We start from the raw sequence: 18,295 nt of genomic DNA, 5'->3' as shown, positions 1-18,295 counted from the left end.
CAAACACCTGGGGGATTAAGACATTAAAACCTACACGGGAAAAACAGAACAAGAAACCAGCCCACATACCAAGCGCCTTGAGCCCCAGATAATCTGCTGCTTGGGTTCCCAGCCAACCACTCCAACGAGGAAGGCATTCCCAGCCAGAGGGAGCTTTGGTGACTGGTAACAGGATACGGAGGTTTTCAGCTTCTACCTCCAAACGGGCCCCAATCAGCGGCAGCTGAAAAGCAGCTTCTCCCAACAGCTGCTGGGTGGCTGCAGTGAAACCCGGGCAGGCGATCTCGATTTTGGCTCCCACCCCCAAAATGGCAACCCAACCAGCCTCTGAATAGGCCAAGTCCCTGGCCTTTCCCCTCTTCCTGAACACATACACAGGGATCGTACAAAAACCCTTCCCAGAGGGTTTAACTGAGGTAACAAGACCCTGAGGCAGGACAGTATGAAGGCTTTCCTCACACGGCCCAGTCAATGCACCTGTCTCCTGCCATGGAGAGATCTCCCAATGGAGAAGTCTCCATGGCAGCCACAGTGCTATTAGGGCCAACAGGGACAGTGATTTTTCTCTAACCTGTCTACAAGGAAGCGAGGCCCATCGATCTTATTCCACAGAGTCTGCCTGCCAGCCACAACAGATGCAGGCCACTTGGGTCACAGTGAGCCCCACAACCTTGTGGTGGAAGGCTCCATATACCCCATTCCCAATCCCGAGCCACCTATTAGAAGCACCATCTGCAGGGCTCTCACGGAGAACAAGGCAGGCCACGATCTGCTGGCATCTCTCATCTCCTCACGGCCAGACCTGAGCTAAGGGCAGCCAGAGAACATGCTGCACAGCACCATGGGCCGCACGGGGCTCCATCGACTCACCTTTGAGGTCGGCATTCAGGTTAACGATGAGGGGGCTGTTCTTCCAGTCGAAGGCCGTGAGCAGGTGGAGGAAGCGAAGGAAGCCCACCTGAGGGGAGCTGCGGGCAAGACAGAAACCAATGTAACGGGATGAGAGGGAGAGAGAATGCTCCCCCTGCACAGAGAGGGGCGCCGAGCCAGGCAATGGTACATCAACGAGCCAGGCTCTGCGGAGCCCCAACAGAGAGCCCCAGCTAGGGGAGCTAGGAAGGAAATTGCCTTAATCTGTCACTGGCCTCGACTAGCAGGTAGGAGACCCAGGCTGGGGCGCTCCTGGCAGCATGGGGGAGATCCTACCCACATGCACCTCCGGGAACCTCCTCTAACTGCAGGAAGCTCGGAGGCCAGCTCTGAAGGCAGCGCAGAAGTGAGGGTGGCAATCTTCGGGGACCCCCCCCCCCCCCAACAACAATTTTGCAAACCTCCCCCTCACCCTGATGCCATTTTGGGTCAGGACCCCCACCGTTACAACACCCTGAAATTTCAGATGTAAACATCTGAAATCGACCAATTTTAAAATCCTCTGGCCCTGAAGTTGACCAGAATGGACTGTGAATTTGGTAGGTCCCTACTCATAGCCCATGGTGGCTCCGGGCTTTGGACCAGCCACCCATTCAGCTTCTCAGGACTGAACTGGTCCCCAACTGCACTTCATTAATAAGCCATTAAAAACAGTGTGTGCTAGGGCAGGGCTCCCAGCCCCGCCCCCCCCGCTGGCCAGGCAGGACTCCCAGCCCCGCCCCCCCCGCTGGCCGGGCAGGACTCCCAGCCCCGCCCCCCCCGCTGGCCGGGCAGGACTACCAGCCCCGCCCCCCCCCACCCTCCCAGGGGCCGGGCAGGACTCCCAGCCCTGTCCTCAGTTCCCCCACCCAAAGCATCTCAAGAAAACAGGAGGGAGTTAATCCAACACAAAAAGCAATGAGGCCGGGGAACCCTGGTTCTCACCTCGGCGGGGTGAAAGGTGCGGGGTGCAAGAACAGAGACGCCGCCAGCAGATCCACGCACTCATCCGAGAGGCTGTCACTCAGCAGCTGGGCGCGGACCCAGCGCTTGGCTAGCCGGCAGGTGCCGCTGAAGGCGGGGTGTTGCTGCTGGAGCCTGCAGGTGAAGGAAGAGAAGCAACAGCATCACCTTGTTATTCCAGTCACCCAAGCCACCCCAATGGCCTCCGATTACAGAGCTGTGAGTGGATGGATCGTTCGCTGTTGTTCGCAAGCTGCAGGCACTGGGTTTACTGGGGTTTTCTAGAGAGGGAAGGGGGAATGGGTCAGTCTCATTCACTCCATAGCGACTGCCCAGACCCACTGGTTGTCATAACTGGAGGGGAAGGTGTCTCAGATCTAGCAGAAAGCTGCCCATCAGTTTCCTACCCACAATGCACTCCTCTCTCCCCCACAGTGCTCTGCCCATTCCTTATAGGTGTAGAGAGCTGGAGGACCAGTTCCCGACTGTGACACTGAGGCAGAAAGAGTTACGCAATTAGTAGGCTAAACGACCCAAATGCAACCTTTAAAGACATATCAGAAAAGTATGTAACTGGTCATTAGGGCCATTCCTTATAAATAGCTAACATAGCCATGTCCGACAGACTAGAGCTTTGAGATGCAAACCTACATTGTTAGGTAATTAGAGGTAAATACTAAAAGGTATTTGTATGTGTTTACTTATATCTTGTTAGAGATTAACAATGTAACTAGATGGTTCCTGTCTGTTACTATATTCTATTGATTAAGAGATCAGAAAGGAATTATTAACATTTAGATGGTGTAATAATACCATTGTCTATGTTCCTCTTTGAAGTTTGTAGTAAACTATCTATGAACTGCTTAATGGATAGTTACCTTATGCTGACAAATGCAACTAGTTACCTAGGCAACTCCCTTCTCTTCATGTGCCAATATATATTTATGCCTGTAACTGTAATTTTCACTCCATGCAGCTGAAGAAGGGGATTTTTTACCCACAAAAGCTTATTCCCAAATAAATCTGTTAGTCTTTAAGGTGCCACCGGACTCCTCATTGTTTTTGTGGATACAGACTAACACTGCTACCCCTCTGATACTGTTTATACACAGGAAATAGAAGGTTTTACCTCAAAGCCCAAGGAATAGCTGCTGTCAAGAGGCTATTGATAGCCTGCCAGTGATCTATAAAATAACTCTGGGGCCCTGATCCTGCATCTCAGATCTGCTTAAGCTTGGTCAGGGGAAACCTGAGTCATGAGATGGAGTTGTCCAGCTCCAATCTGGATTGCCCTGCTATTTCCCATGGAAGAATTTGAACAAACTCTTCATATGGACTGCCTATTCGGACTATAACCTAATGAACTGAGTCTGGAAAGAACTTTGTGCAACTCAGCAGCTCACTATCTCTACTATGAAACTGACCTAAGACTTTTATTTATATCTGTATGAATAATGGTCTTTTAACCATAATACTCTCTCTTTTTTTAAAAAAATAAATCTTAGTTTAGTTAACAAGAATTGGCTGTAAGCACGTATTTGGGTAAGATCTGAAATATTCATTGACCTGGTGGGTAATGTGTCTGATCTCTTGGGATTGGTAGCACTTTTTATATGATGAACAAGATTTTTCGTAATCTTCATCATATTTGACTTGGCTGTCTGGGTGGGAGCCCAAGGCTGGGTTACTTTAAGGGAGCTGTGGTTTTGGCTTCTTGGTAACCAGGAAGGTATTGTAGATGCTGTTTTGTTGCTGGCTTGGTGAACCTAATTATGAGAATAACCACTAGTTTGGGGGATCGTGTGTCCCATTCTTTGGGGTTTGCCCCCATTAAGCAATCTCAGTATGGCACCTCCAGGCACCAATGGTCACACCTACCCATAATGCACTCCCCTCCCCCTGCAGGGCATACCCTCTTCCTTACCCGTGCAGAGAGCTGGTCAGGTAGGGCAGGTGGAGTGTCTCCAGCTCCAGCTGCTGAGACTCCTCCGTGTCCCGGTACTTCAGCATCCCCTCCGGAGTGACCACCTCCTTCAGGATGTGGGGCTCCCTGTGGTAGGCCACTTGGAGACGGAAAACATAGCCATCCTGAGAGAGGGCAGGAGAGTGAGCCACGGTGGGTGGGGGCAGGAGCCCAGAGCAACATACACGGGCTATGCCTTGAGCTTGGTTACAGCCCAAGCCAAGGTACGTCCCTCTGAGGCAGGGACGATGCTGTATCCCCAAGTCAAGGATGCAGAAGAGAAAAGTTACTTATAGTATCTGAGGTTCTTGGAGATGTCTCGTCCCTCTCCATTATCCACTGTGAGCATGCACGCATAACATGTGCCTGGAGCTGGAGAAGTCTGAAAGCACCAACTGCTAGTCTGTATATGCACCCTGGCTCACCTGGTGCCTCCGACCAAAGAGATGAAGGGCGGGGAGGGCCGACCACCTCTCCAGTTCCTTCTCCACCACCAATCACAGAAGATCCAAAGCAGAGGGGAAGGAGGGTGGGTAGTGGAACACAGAGAGGGACCACGCATCTTGAAAAACCTCCAGTTATTACAAGGTAAAATAACTCTCTTTTCTTTTTTGAGTGCTGGTCCCTCTGTGTATTCCACTGTGGGCAACGGAGAAGCAGGACTCCGAAAGGAGGGGAGTGTGAGGTCGTGGATGGCAGAGCCGAACCAAGGACCACCATTCCAGAAGATGCACCAAACGGACGAATCCGCTACCAAGCTGTAGCATCTCACAATGGTGTGAAAGCCGCTCGAGGTACCCACCTTGCAGATATCAAGTAAAAGGCACTTCCTGAAAGCAACACCATGGCATTGCCTGCACTCTTGTGGAATGAGCTCTTACCCCAGGAGGAGGGGAAAGATTAGCCAGCCAGTGGGCTGTATTTTGCTTTGCTGAGATCCATTTGGAGATTCTTTAAGAGAAGACAGCCTCACCCCTGACCCTTTCCACTTTGGTGACAAACAGTCTAGGAGAATTTCTGACTGGTTTTGTACTCTGCGGGTAAAAGGCTCAGGCTCGCTGACCATTGAGGGATTCTTCTGAGGGTGAGAGAGGTTTTGGGAAGAACACAAGTAAGTGAACTGACTAGTTCAGGTGAAATGCAAACTGCTTTGGGGGCAAATTCAGGGTGTAAACTTAATGAAACCGTGTCCTTATGGAATACAGAGTAAGAAGGATCCGCCATCAATGCTCCAAGCTCACCAACTCTCCTGGATAAGAAAGACAAGGCGCAAGAAGCTAATGGTTCCTGACTGTTTGGGAGATAAACAGGTCCCTAGTGGCGTTTCCCCATGGAGTCAAAATATTGTTCATCACAGAGTTGCGTAGCTCCCACTCACGATCAACAGCACAATGTCTACTGAGAAAATCCACTAGCACATTCTGGTTTCCTGGGAGGCAGACTACCAACGCACCTGCTCCGCAGACTGACCGCTTCTGCGCACAGGGGAATGGATCTCGCTCCTCCCTGTTGGTTGATATAAAAGACTGTTGTGATATTGTCCAACATCACAATGGCACAGTGACCTTGAATGAGCAGGAGAAAAGCTTTGCAAACCCTTTGAACAGCCCGCAACTCCAGAACATTGATGTGCACCCTGGACTCACGAGCAGGAGAGCGAAAGAGGGGAGAGCTCCTGCCTCAGACTAAGAAAGCAGGACAAACAGCAAGTTATCTCAAGTGCTTACACACAAATGAAAGAAGCCTGGGAAACAAGCAGAGAGAACTGGAAGACCTGGCACAGTCAAGGAATTATGATGTGATTGGAATAACAGAGACTTGGTGGGATAACTCACATGACTGGAGTACAGTCATGGATGGATATAAACTGTTTAGGAAGGACAGGCAGGGCAGAAAAGGTGGGGGAGTTGCACTCTATGTAAGGGAGCAGTATGACTGCTCAGAGCTCCGCTATGAAACTGCAGAAAAACCTGAGAGTTTCTGGATTAAGTTTAGAACTGTGAGCAACAAGGGTGATGTCGTGGTGGGAATCTGCTATGGACCACCGGCCCAGGGCAATGAGGTAGATGAGGCTTTCTTCCGGCAACTCACGGAAGTTACTAGATCGCAGGCCCTGGTTCTCATGGGAGACTTCAATCACCCTGATATCTGCTGGGAGAGCAATACAGCAGTGCACAGACAATTCAGGAAGTTTTTGGAAAGTGTAGGGGACAATTTCCTGGTGCAAGTGCTGGAGAAACCAACTAGGGGCAGAGCTCTTCTTGACCTGCTGATCACAAACCGGGAAGAATTAGTAGGGGAAGCAAAAGTGGATAGGAACCTGGGAGGCAATGACCATGAGATGGTCGAGTTCAGGATCCTGACACAGGGAATACAGCAGCAGAATACAGACCCTGGACTTCAGAAAAGCAGACTTTGACTCCCTCAGGGAACTGATGGGCAGGATCCCCTGGGAGAATAACATGAGGGGGAAAGGAGTCCAGGAGAGCTGGCTCTATTTTAAAGAATCCTTATTGAGGTTACAGGGACAAACCATCCCGATGTGTAGAAAGAATAGTAAGTATGGCAGGCGACCAGCTTGGCTTAACAGTGAAATCCTTGCTGATCTTAAACACCAAAAGGAAGCTTACAAGAAGTGGAAGATTGGACAAATGACCAGGGAGGAGTATAAAAATATTGCTCAGGCATGCAGGAGGGAAATCCGGAAGGCCAAATCACACCTGGAGGTGCAGCTAGCAAGAGACGTTAAGAGTAACAAGAAGGGTTTCTTCAGGTATGTTAGCAACAAGAAGAAAGTCAAGGAAAGTCTGGGCCCCTTACTGAATGAGGGAGGCAACCTAGTGACAGAGAATGTGGAAAAAGCTAATATACTCAATGCTTTTTTTGAGTGTCTTCATGAACAAGGTCAGCTCCCAGACTACTGCACTGGGCAGCACAGAATGGGGAGGAGGTGACCAGCCCTTTGTGGAGAAAGAAGTGGTTCGGGACTATTTAGAAAAACTGGATGAGCACAAGTCCATGGGGCCGGATGCGCTGCATCCGAGAGTGCTAAAGGAGTTGGCAGATGTGATTGCAGAGCCATTGGCCATTATCTCAGATGACAGAACGAGGAGTAATGGTCTCAAGTTGCAGTGGGGGAGGTTTAGGTTGGATATTAAGAAAAAAAACTTTCACTAGAAGGGTGGTGAAACACTGGAATGTGTTACCTCGGGAGGTGGTAGAATCTCCTTCCTTAGAAGTTTTTAAGGTCAGGCTTGACAAAACTCATGGCGATCGGGGGAGGTCCCGGACGACTGGAAAAAGGCTTATGTAGTGCCCATCTTTAAAAAAAGGGAAGAAGGAGGATCCTGGGAACTACAGGCCAGTCAGCCTCACCTCAGTCCCTGGAAAAATCATAGAGCAGATCCTCAAGGAATCAATTCTGAAGCACTTAGAGGAGAGGAAAGTGATCAGGAACAGTCCGCATGGATTCACCAAGGGCAAGTCATGCCTGACTAATCTAATTACCTTCTATGACGAGATAACTGGCTCTGTGGATGAGGGGAAGCAGTGGATGTGTTATTCCTTGACTTCAGCAAAGCTTTTGACACTGTCTCCCACAGTATTCTTGCCAGCAAGTTAAAGAAATATGGGCTGGATGAATGGACTATAAGGTGGATAGAAAGTTGGCTAGATTGTCAGGCTCAACGGGTAGTGATCAATAGCTCCATGTCTAGTTGGCAGCCGGTATCAAGCGGAGTGCCCCAAGGGTCAGTCCTGGGGCCGGTTTTGTCCAATATCTTCACTAATGATCTGAAGGATGGCGTGGACTGCACCCTCAGAAAGTTTGCAGATGACACTAAACTGGGAGGAGTGGTAGTTACGCTGGAGGGTAGGGATAGGATACAGAGGGCCCTAGACAAATTAGAGGATTGGGCCAAAAGAAATCTGATGAGGTTCAACAAGGACAAGTGCAGAGTCCTGCACTTAGGACGGAAGAATCCCATGCTCCGCTACAGACTAGGGTCCAAATGGCTTGGCAGCAGTTCTGCAGAAAAGGACCTAGGGGTTACAGTGGACGAGAAGTTAGATATGAGTCAACAGTGTGATCTTGTTGCCAAGAAGGCCAATGGCATTTTGGGATGTATAAGTAGGGGCACTGCCAGCAGATCGAGGGACGTGATCGTTCCCCTCTATTTGACATTGGTGAAGCCTCATCTGGAGTACTGTGTCCAGTTTTGGGCCCCACACTACAAGAAGGATGTGGAAAAATTGGAAAATGGCCAGCGGAGGGCAACAAAAATGATTAGGGGACTGGAACACATGACCTATGAGGAGAGGCTGAGGAAACCGGGATCGTTTAGTCTGCGGAAGAGAAGAATGAGAGGGGATTTGATAGCTGCTTTCAAATACCTGTAAGGGCGTTCCAAAGAGGATGGATCTAGACTGTTCTCAGTGGTAGCAGATGACAGAACAAGGAGTAATGGTCTCAAGTTGCAGTGGGGGAGGTTTAGGTTGGATATTAAGAAAAAAAACTTTCACTAGAAGGGTGGTGAAACACTGGAATGGGTTACCTAGGGAGGTGGTGGAATCTCCTTCCTTAGAGGTGTTTTAAGGTCAGGCTTGACAAAGCCCTGGCTGGGATGATTGAGTTGGGGATTGGTCCTGCTTTGAGCAGGGGGTTGGACTAGATGACCTCCTGAGGTCCCTCCCAATCCTGATATCCATAGAATATCAGGGTTGGAAGGGACCTCATGAGATCATCTTGTCCAACCCCCTGCTCAAAGCAGGACCAATCCTCAATTTTTGCCCCAGATCCCTAAATAGCCCCTTCAAGGATTGAACTCACAACCTTGGGTTTAGCAGGCCAATGCTCAAACCACTGAGCTATCCCTCCCCGCACATAAGCACAGCCCTCGGCCTGACATCTGCCACAACCCGGAGCCACGCAGAATCATAGAATCATGGAATCTCAGGGTTGGAAGGGACCTCAGGAGGTCATCTAGTCCAACCCCCTGCTCAAAGCAAAAATAAGATTGGTCATAGCCTGAAACCTGTCCCTCAGCAGGCAAGCCCTTGCTGTGACTGAATTTAAGGATGCCCCAATGAAGTCGGCATGGGGCAAGGACAGATTTTTTGGCATTTACGCTGACCCCCCCCCAAAGAGGAAAGGGGTAGCAGGATTGTCGAGTCAACACATAGGTCTCTTGGCGTGACCTGGCGACAAGGAGCTGATCATCGAGGTAGAGGAAGACAGTGACACCACGGCGTCTGCTACAGGCTACTACTGTAGAGAACACCTCGGTAAACCCCCCAGGGGTGGTAGCAATGCCGAAAGGGAACTCTCTATATTGAAAGTGGTCAGAGCCCACCATGAGTTTGAGAAAGCGTCTGTGAGTAGGGTGGATGTCCATGTGAAAATAGACCTCCTTCATGTCAAGGGCTGTAAACCACATGTCTTTTTCCAAGGATGTAATTACAGATGCCACTGTGACCGTGCAAAACTTGAGTTTGAGAATAAAGAGGTTAAGATGGCAGAGGTCGAGAATGAGTCTCCAACTGCCTAGGAAATACATCGAGCAAAAACCCCCCCTTCGGTACCGAAGAACCCACTGTGTCGCTCCGCACTGTAAGAAGAACTCCACTTCTCATTTGAGAATACTGGAGACTGAGAAGACAATCTCATCCGTTCCGGTGAAGCCAGCAGATCCGGCACATACTCCTCCTCAGTTGGGTCGCGGGCAGATCCAGTTGCCCGCTCAAAGGGGAGGGAAGAGGAGACTCCCTAGCAGACCAGACCAGCTCTGTGAGATGGTACTGGTCCCATAGCCCCAGAATAACCAACTGGACGGATCGAATGGGGGTTGCAGAGGTTCCCACGGCATGGGGTACTGACAGTTCCAAGGCAGGTGATGAGTAAGTCTACGATTTAGTCACAGAGGTCACGGAATCTGTGACCTCCATGACTTCAGCCCTGGCAGCTGGGAGCTGCAGGGCAGTGGTGCCCCCAAGCTCCCAGCTGCCGCGGGCGGGGTAGTACTCCGCAGCTCCCCGGCGGCATGGGGGATCCCCACAGCTCCCCATGCCACCAGCAGCAGGGGGATCCCTGCAACGCCCTGGCTGCCACCGCCCATCACAGGGGGATTTCCACAGCTCCCCGTGGCATGGCGGGCAGGGGGATCCCACCAGGAGGGGTGGTGGGGCCTGGAGCTCCCAGCTATGGGCATCGGCCCAGCCCCTTCCCATTTTGTCATGGATATTTTTAGTAAAAATCAGGGACAGGTCACGGGCTTCCGTGAATTCTTTAGTGCCTATGACCTGTCTCTGACTTTTACTAAAAATATCCGTGACAAAAATCTTAGCCTTAGTGATGAGGTGGGGGTTTGGTCCCAAACTGGTCCAGGCCTTGTGACCAGGAAGGTGTGTCTTGGAGGAGGGAGTGATGGTTCACTGGGTGGTTCAGAATCTCCTGATGAGAAGAAAGCTGATTCTGGGTCCAACAGCGCCACTGGAGGGAAGTCATAGCCCGACAAGGGAATGGGAGACCAACTCCTCCCAACGGTCAGCTCTCCTGGAGGAGTCATAACCTCTCTCGAGAGGGAGGGACCAGAAGGAGGGGAGATTCGGCCTGGGAGAAAGAAGTTGTTCTCAGGGGGAGTGCAGGTCTCAGCTCTTCCTGGAGCGAGAGGGGTCCCGTCTGCCCGAACCACCGGAGACGCAGTGAGACCGTCTCAAGCACTGCCATGGAAGACAAGGATGGTACCACAGGTAACCGCTGCTCTCAGTGATCTGTGTTCGGTCGGTGGCTCGTGTTTGCTGCCAGATCGCCATCTGGTGCCGATGGGAGCCCTAGACTTACGAGCTTTCACGCCGCTGAGACTTAGGACGTACTACGTTGTCTTGGGCTGGGCTTAGAGACTTGCTCGGTTTAGCCAGGCCTTCTTCCAAGTGGATTTGGAGGAAGACTTAGTCTCATGCTTATGAGAATGCTCCCTGCTCTCCTGAGAAAACCCCGACATGGGAGCTGCAGTGGAGTCCTTCGCTCCTGATTCAGACCTTGTGGCAGGGGGCACCCCTCGCTGAGTCAGGTCGATGTACGGGGGGGCTGCCCCACTCTGGGTCTGATCAGCCCAGAGTCTTGCACATAGCCCACTACCAGAAACAGGGGTGGGGAGAGTGGAAGGAGAGCTCCCCAAGCCTGGAGAGCGACTAACTAAAAAACAATAAAAATTATCAGATAAAACTTTTAAATTCAAACCTCTAAAAGCTACTTTGAGCTACCTCACTCTGTGCTGACAGATAAAGGAATAAAGCCGAAGCTTCAGACACTGGAGGTTATGACCACGACCCATGCGGCAACGAGAAGGGACTAGGGAGGCCACTGGTCCGCCCCGCCCTTTATCTCTTTGGTCAGAGGCACAAGGTGAGCCAGGGCGCATGTGCAGATCAACAGATGCTGCTTTCAACGTCTTCAAGCTCCAGGCGCACGCGTATCCACGGCGGAATACATGTAGGGACCAGCCTTCCAAGAAAAACAGCAGCACGCCAGCCTCAGGCCTGGTGGTCCCTGCGACCCACCAGCCAGAAACCCAGCTCTGCAGCTGGCAGTGCCAGCCGCTGTACCCACCCCACAGCTCCTTTGGCTCCCTCTCAGAGGGCCAGGCACAAAAGCTCCTTGACTCCTGAGACCAGACCAGCCCATCAGAGAAGGATCCCAGCCTGCCTACGTCCCAGGTTCCCGTGTCTGTACCTTGTACACATCTGTGTGGGTGGCCACAGGCCGGCAGAGGAGTTGGTGCTGCTGGCTGAGGAGCTCGGCCAGCCGGAGGTGGAAAGCGGCTTTGACACGTTTGATGGCTTCTTTGTCCTGTGGCCACTGGCCACTCCCTTCCATGTGGCACACGACTGAGGGGTTAAATCAGCAACAGGAACAGGGTGAGCCCGGGGCAGCAGTGAGAGACCAGGTCACAATGCAGAGGGCTGGGCAGTTTAGTGGCTAGAGCAAGGCACTGGGAGCCAGGACTCCAGGGTTTCATTCCCAGCTCCAGCACTTCACATGTAAACTTGGGCAGGCTATTTCTCCCCCTGGCCCCCATGCCTCAGTTTCCCCTCCTTGCTACCCTACCTTTCATTGGGGCTATATACGCCGGGCAGGGCTTCTCAGCCAATGGAAGCAACGACTCCTTATCCTTGATCCTCATGTGGTACGAATAATCCGGTTTCATGGGGGTTGGAGGGAAGACCTAGGACACAGCCAGACTGGAGTTTAATGGGGTGATACTGGAGAAAGCGGGGTGCACACAGCAAGGCAGCACGTCCCTCCCAAATACGGTGCCATACTCGTGCCCCCCATCGCAGCCAGCAAAAGCACGGCCACGCAAGCAGCCATGTGCATAACACCAGCACCGTAGCTGTCAATCCTTGTGCTCCAGGGCACAGGTGGGTGATCGGCTGGGGAAGCCGCACAGGAGATGAGAGAAGCCACTGGGTCTGTTCCTCCGTGGCAGCTCCTAGGATTCCCGAGAGCGAGTGCACATACAGCGCCCAGCGCAGTGGAGCCTTCTCCCCAACCGGGGCCTAGGAGAATTACTGCCATACCAGGAGGAGACAATTTCCTATTACGGTACAGTCAGGGCACCATTCCCATAGCTCCCCAGGTGCTGGATCGCCCACCCCTGAGGGGCCACCATCCAAACCCCAGCCATCCAGGGCTGGCTTGGGGCCTAGTGCTCCCTATTGCCACATGCAAGACCCAGGTTGGCCTTCTGAACCAGCTCTTCCGCTCCACAGGGCAGGGACTGGGAGTGCTGTGAAGGCAGGGGGCTCAGGTCCTGGAGGGGAGAAGGGGACCAAGCGCTGCTCCCTAGGAAGGCTGGTTCCTCTGGCCAGGCTGGGTCTGAAGCGACAGCCGCAGCCTCAAGCCCCTTCCAGTACCTCACAGCAGCCATTCCCTGCTCCCAGCTTCAACTCCCAGCTCCTGTCTCCATCACACTTGGCTCCTCACCATGGCTAGGATGTTACCCAGCACCCCCAATGCTGAGCCTGCTGCGGGGCGAAGGGGACACAGTCATTCCCATCCCTCCTGCTCTCCCTGCCACATTAGACTCACGTCCGTGTATCTGAGGGTCGGGTGGGTCCCCTGCACAGCCGTCACCATCAGCGGCAGCCCCTCCAGGTTCCAGAGCTTACGGCTCAAGTCATCATAGGAGCGGACGATGCTGACCATGGCCTCCTCCCCAGTCCCTGCAGGCTGAGAAAACCCCAGACGGTCAGATGGCGGTGCTCAATCCACCCCGTCCCACTTTGTAAGTGCAGGTGCAACAAAATCAACCAGGGACCCCTCCCCTGCATCCTCAACCACATCAGTGGGGAGCTGCAACCCTCCTGCTGCTTCTCCCACTGCGCAGTTCTGCCAACTGACCAGTTCCCCCACCAAACTTCTCTGCGTCCTGCCAAACGCAATCACCAGGCCAACAGCATCAGGGACAGCGGGAGCAGGCTGCTGCTCTCTCCCACCACAGCTCTGCACGACAGGGAGGGAAAGGAGTACAAGGAGCCAAGCGCAGTTGCCATGTCCCACCCCAGAAGTGGCTGCTTTTCAGTGGTGGAGGAAGAGATCCCTATAAAAGGCACTAAAGGAAGCACAAAGAATTATATTGTACGCGCTAAGGGAGAAGCTGAGGAAGTAGCAAGGCTGAAACAAACACACACACCCCCAGTAGGAGGAAGTGCCAGTAGAGAACAAATTAGGAATGCCCAGAGCAATGCAACATCGGTGCAAATAAAGGAAAAGCTGCCGGGGGAGACACTATCATGGAGAAGGGAGGCACGAGTCCCTCCCGCTGCACAGCTCAGCTGTTGCATTCCATTCCGGGTACCACGCCACCAGAGACAGTCACTAAGAGCAACATCCGATGAGAGGGCTGATGGGTGGGACGGACAAGAGCCCAGCCTGTACAGCTGGCGAAGCAACAACTAATGGGACAGGCATCCGCCGAGTGCAACACTGAGGAGGGAGAGGAAACCTTGAGGGTACTAGAGAGCCCAGTGATGGGCGCATAGTCAGCACAGAGGAGAGAGGGATTTCCATCCACCACCCTCAGGAGAGGGCCTGGAACAAACAAAAGAACAGGAACGGAGACAGATTTCAAAGGAGCAGCTCAGAGGGACCGTGCTAAGGCAGATGGATCCGACAGCTATAGGATGCCTGATTTTATGGGAGAGCAGCAGTGCCCTCTGCCGGACCAGTTGGTAATTGCAGACTGAAGTCTTTAAAAGGCTGCCCCAACAAAGGGTAGCAGGACGGTTTGTTCACCCTCTCTCCGCTGTCTCCCTCTCATTGCCCAATGTTCCCAAAGTTGCCTGGCCTGGCTAGCAGGGGACACGCAAATAGGCAATACAGAGCCATAGCCTCAGAGGGTAGGTCTACACTGAAATAAAACACCCGTGGCACCAAGTCTCAGAGCTTGGGTTAGATGACTCTGAACTAGCAAGCTATGGAGCTAAAAATTGCCATGTAGACATTCGGGCGTTTGGGCTGGAGCCCGGGCTCTGACAGCTTCCCCCTTTGCAGCCCAAGCCCAAATGTCTAAACGGCAATTTTTACCTCCGTAGGCAGAGCCCGAGTCAGCTGACCCAGGCCAGCCACGGCTGTGCTGAGGGTCTCTTAACACAGTGTAGATGTATCCAGGCAGTGCAACAAGCTTGAAGGCCATACTAAATGGGAATCACTGACCTGGATTAAGCAGCAGGTGAGACCAGATGATTATAACTGTACTTTCTGGCCTTACTGGCTAGGAAACCCTGCACCTCAAGACCCTCCCCCACCCTTGCTCCCAGGCCCCATTTTGGATTCCTTCTTGCTCAGCTCCCAGAAGCAGCATTCGTAGATGGAAGTTACTGGAGTGTCTGTGCACAACCCTAGCAGCTCCTCAAATCCAAATTCTGTATCCTGGCGCTAGCCTGCCATCCAAACTGCTCCCTGCTAGAGACGGGGGACACAAAGATCAGGCCACAGAACAGGTCTGGGTGGAGACTGGGTTTCTCTAATGCCTCCTCCCATCCCAACCAATGCTGATCCAAGTTGTCTTGGAATACGCTATCCAATTTATCGGGTGAGAAAACTGACCTGCTTTACATGCTGGTTTCTTACCCCAAGTCACAAGAGGGACACTGTAAAAGCCTCCTTCCCGCACAGCTTAAGTTGGAGGTAACGTTAGCAGAGCTTGGAGAGCCACCCCCAAGGAAGAGGGAAAGGGCAATATGGATCCCTCTTAGGGCTACGGCTCCTTACGCTGAAAAGCACCAAAGCCACCTGGAGACGTTTTCTCTCAGATGACTGTGGGCCATGGGCAGCATCTAAGGGCAGCCACAGAACAAGCCACAGCAGGACCTGGGCAGCATTATGAGCTCATGGGCAAGGAGTAAGGCCCGTGACCTGTCCCTGACTTTTACTAAAAATAACCATAACAAAATGGAGCCCCGGGGGCCTCCACCAGCTGACAGCTCCAGCTCCACCACCCCAGGGCTGAAGCAGAAAATGTCATGGAGGCCTCTGGAAGTCACAGAATCCATGACCTCCATGACATAATCTTAGCCTTAGTGATACGATAAACAACTCTGTGCAAATCTGTTTTGGATTATGGAAATTAGAGATGGGTCCCATCAAATCCATCCCCCAGGCTCATGGCAGGACCGCTTCCGACGGTGCTTTTACAGCTTTTAAGGCAAGCAGTAGGGCTGGATGAAAGTTTTCCATCTAAATTGTTTTTCAACAGAAAATTTGATTTTTGATTAAAAGATGTTTTTCAACAAAAAGCATCTGTTTTCTGTGGAAAATTTCGAATTTTGGTAGCAAAAATCAAACACCCCAAAATCAAGTTATTTTGTCTAAAACCTGAAATATTTCTATTTAGATATCCTGCATCAAGAGAGTTTGGTGCCTCATGGGAGTTGTAGTTTGGTTTCCTCATGTGCCCATTCTCCTCTAGGGGCTGGGCTCCTCAGCTGGGCTGCATCTCCCAAGGACTCCCATGATGAAGAGAGACGGGGAAACTGTGGTCCATCATGGGAGATGTAGTCCAACCAGAGAGTTGGGCCTATAGAGGAGAATGGAAGTATGAGGAATCCAAACTACAACTCCCATGAGGCAGCAAGGCACCATTTTCCAATCAAAACACTGCTGGTTTTGGCTGAAGTATTTTTGCTTTGGATTTTTCACTAAAAAGAAACTTTTCTGTGGAACATTTCAATAACATGCTTGGTGCCGGTGGGGAAATCACACTGAGCCTTCCCTGTGGTAACAAAACAGTCCCAACAGCCAAGGCAGGAACAGCTTCTCGAAGAGAGGAGCCCAGCTGCTGGAGCCAACGTGCCGAGCAACAATGATATTCTACCTGCGACAGACAGACCAGGGCCAGCTCTGGAATGGGGATTGGCACGGGCAGTAAAAATCATGGATATAGTGCTCTAAACTTACACAGCCCTTCAAATGGAGAGACGCTTTCCCTACCCTGATGAACTTAATATAGAAGAGATGGGAAACGTAGGCTATGAAGGCCCCAGGAGGGCTCTTCTCAGATGGGAGAGAGAGAGAAGGGCTCCTGGAGGAAAGAACGTATGCAGTGAGTTTTAGGGAGGGATTTGGAGGAGAGGAGGGTACCAAGAAGAAGCATGAGATTTTCCCTAGGGGTTGAGATGTGAAGAGGAGACAGAGAAGAGAACTGGGAGGTGCATAAGGGACATAGGCATGGTGAGATTACATAGCTCCTTAAAGGTCAAGGAGGAGGCACTTGGCTTGGATGGGGGCACAGACAGGGAGCCAGCAGGAGGCTGGCGAATGGAAGAGAGGGGACTGAACAGCTGTAGAGGACGTTAGCAGCAGAATCCTGGAGAGAGTGGTGGGGAAGGAAAGGAGGTTACAGAAACTAGAGCAAGGCAAGCTAGTCGCAGACCTGGAGATAACAGAGGAAAGTGTGGATTTCAAAGGGGAAGAGGTGACAGGGAGCCCCACAGCTGGAAAAGCAGGAAGGTTCTGGGTCAGGATCGAGGGCGACAGGAGGCAGTGTTTGTGTGGGGAGCCTCAGGGCTGGAATAGCAGGGGGACTGCAGGAAAGGATTATGAGACAGCCACAGAACCACTGAATTTGCTGCACTGGCTCAGGGCCTCACTGAGCGTTTAGACAGGTACATTTCCTGTCCTTTTGTTAACCTCAGCATCTCACAAGTAGCAAGCCAGGAGTCTCTAGGCCCCAGAGCTTCACCCCTCACACCCTGCCTCCTTCCACAAACGCCAGAGAGAAACCTCCTGCGCCAGCCCTGGGATTTTAGACAAGACCTCACCTCTCGCCCAACTCTGATCACAGACTCCAGCACAGCTCCTGTGTAGCAGATAGAGGATTCAGGAATATCTGCATGGCTACAAAGACAAACCAAAGCAAGAGGAGCTGTGAGATGCATGTGGCCCCACCCTCAGAAGTCCAACCTCCTGCAGAAGTCCCACCCCCCATCACTGGTGAGCGCCTGCTGGAGCCCTGGAATTCATCACCCAAGGAAGGTTAGGGTTATGAGATGGTCACTTCGTCTCTCCCCCGCCCAGGACAAGGCATTATCAGGAACATACCCAAAGGAGCATGGGTTCAGAACCACTGGAAGAACTCAGAGAACTACAGGCTTGCTGGGTTCACAGCCAAACCTCCCAACCTGCCAGTGGCACTGCAAGCTGCAGCTGCTGTTCTCGGATCTCTGCGGGGCGGGGCTCGAAGGGATCAGTAGAGCCAACGGAAGCTTTTAGTTCCGGGCGAGGGTCTCGTTTTTGGACACTAAACCTAAATTGCCAATTGCGGGTGTTCAGAGCACTGGGTGGATGAACACCCTGCATGGATACAGCACCTGCCATCTTAAGATCTCAGAGAACTTTACAAGCGGGTAAAATCTCCCTTGTAGAGATAAGGAAACTGAGCCACGGAAGTGCAAGGCAACTCCCCCACCGCCCTAAGGTCACATAGATCCAGTGACAGAGCTAGGAATAGAATCCAGGAGTCCCTACTCCCAACAGCTCTGGCTGTATCGATGGGGTAACGGTGGCTAACTGATGTCACCGTCCTCAAGTCTCAAACCTCACCCAGTTACCCCTATCCTGAGCCCAGTAACTTGTGTCTGAGAACAGTGTAACCAGCTGACCCCCCAGCTCCATAGCACTCCTGACCAGGCAGCACGGTGGTCACACCCTACTCACAGCCACAGCAGGTGCTTGACAATCTGCTCAGGGATGAGGCGCTTCTGGCACATGGTTTCCGCGCCCCACACCACGGCCTCGCAGATAGCGCCGTCCTGGAACCGCCTTAGCTCAGACTTCTCCCCCCAGAACTTCCGGAACTCGGCAGCCTGCGGAGAGAGCGGTCAGAGCATGGCTTGGGGGAGCAAGCCGTGGATGCGAATGCAGCCCATGGCGATTGCATCTGCCAGCTCTTACCACCTCAT

At 52.2% G+C, this 18,295-nt stretch overlaps 1 protein-coding gene across 5 annotated transcripts in view; it reads right to left on the bottom strand.

The window, feature by feature from the left end:
• Positions 1–18,295, bottom strand: part of NOL6 (nucleolar protein 6) — a 73,661-nt gene that overhangs the window by 39,205 nt on the left and 16,161 nt on the right. For all 5 annotated transcript variants that reach the window (XM_037902437.2, XM_043546993.1, XM_043546991.1 and 2 more), the window contains exons 14-21: positions 18,051–18,199; positions 17,156–17,231; positions 12,924–13,064; positions 11,940–12,057; positions 11,565–11,719; positions 3,797–3,960; positions 1,855–2,007; positions 871–968 (exon numbers count right to left, since the gene is read on the bottom strand). In XM_037902437.2, coding sequence (XP_037758365.1) covers positions 871–968; positions 1,855–2,007; positions 3,797–3,960; positions 11,565–11,719; positions 11,940–12,057; positions 12,924–13,064; positions 17,156–17,231; positions 18,051–18,199 — 1,054 coding nt within the window. The remainder of the gene's footprint in view (positions 1–870; positions 969–1,854; positions 2,008–3,796; positions 3,961–11,564; positions 11,720–11,939; positions 12,058–12,923; positions 13,065–17,155; positions 17,232–18,050; positions 18,200–18,295) is intronic.

This window comes from Chelonia mydas, chromosome 5 (assembly GCF_015237465.2).
Source record: "Chelonia mydas isolate rCheMyd1 chromosome 5, rCheMyd1.pri.v2, whole genome shotgun sequence".
NCBI lineage: Eukaryota > Metazoa > Chordata > Testudines > Cheloniidae > Chelonia > Chelonia mydas.
The sequence above is the reverse complement of the archived record's forward strand: the minus strand, read 5'-3'. Positions and strand labels throughout refer to the sequence as shown.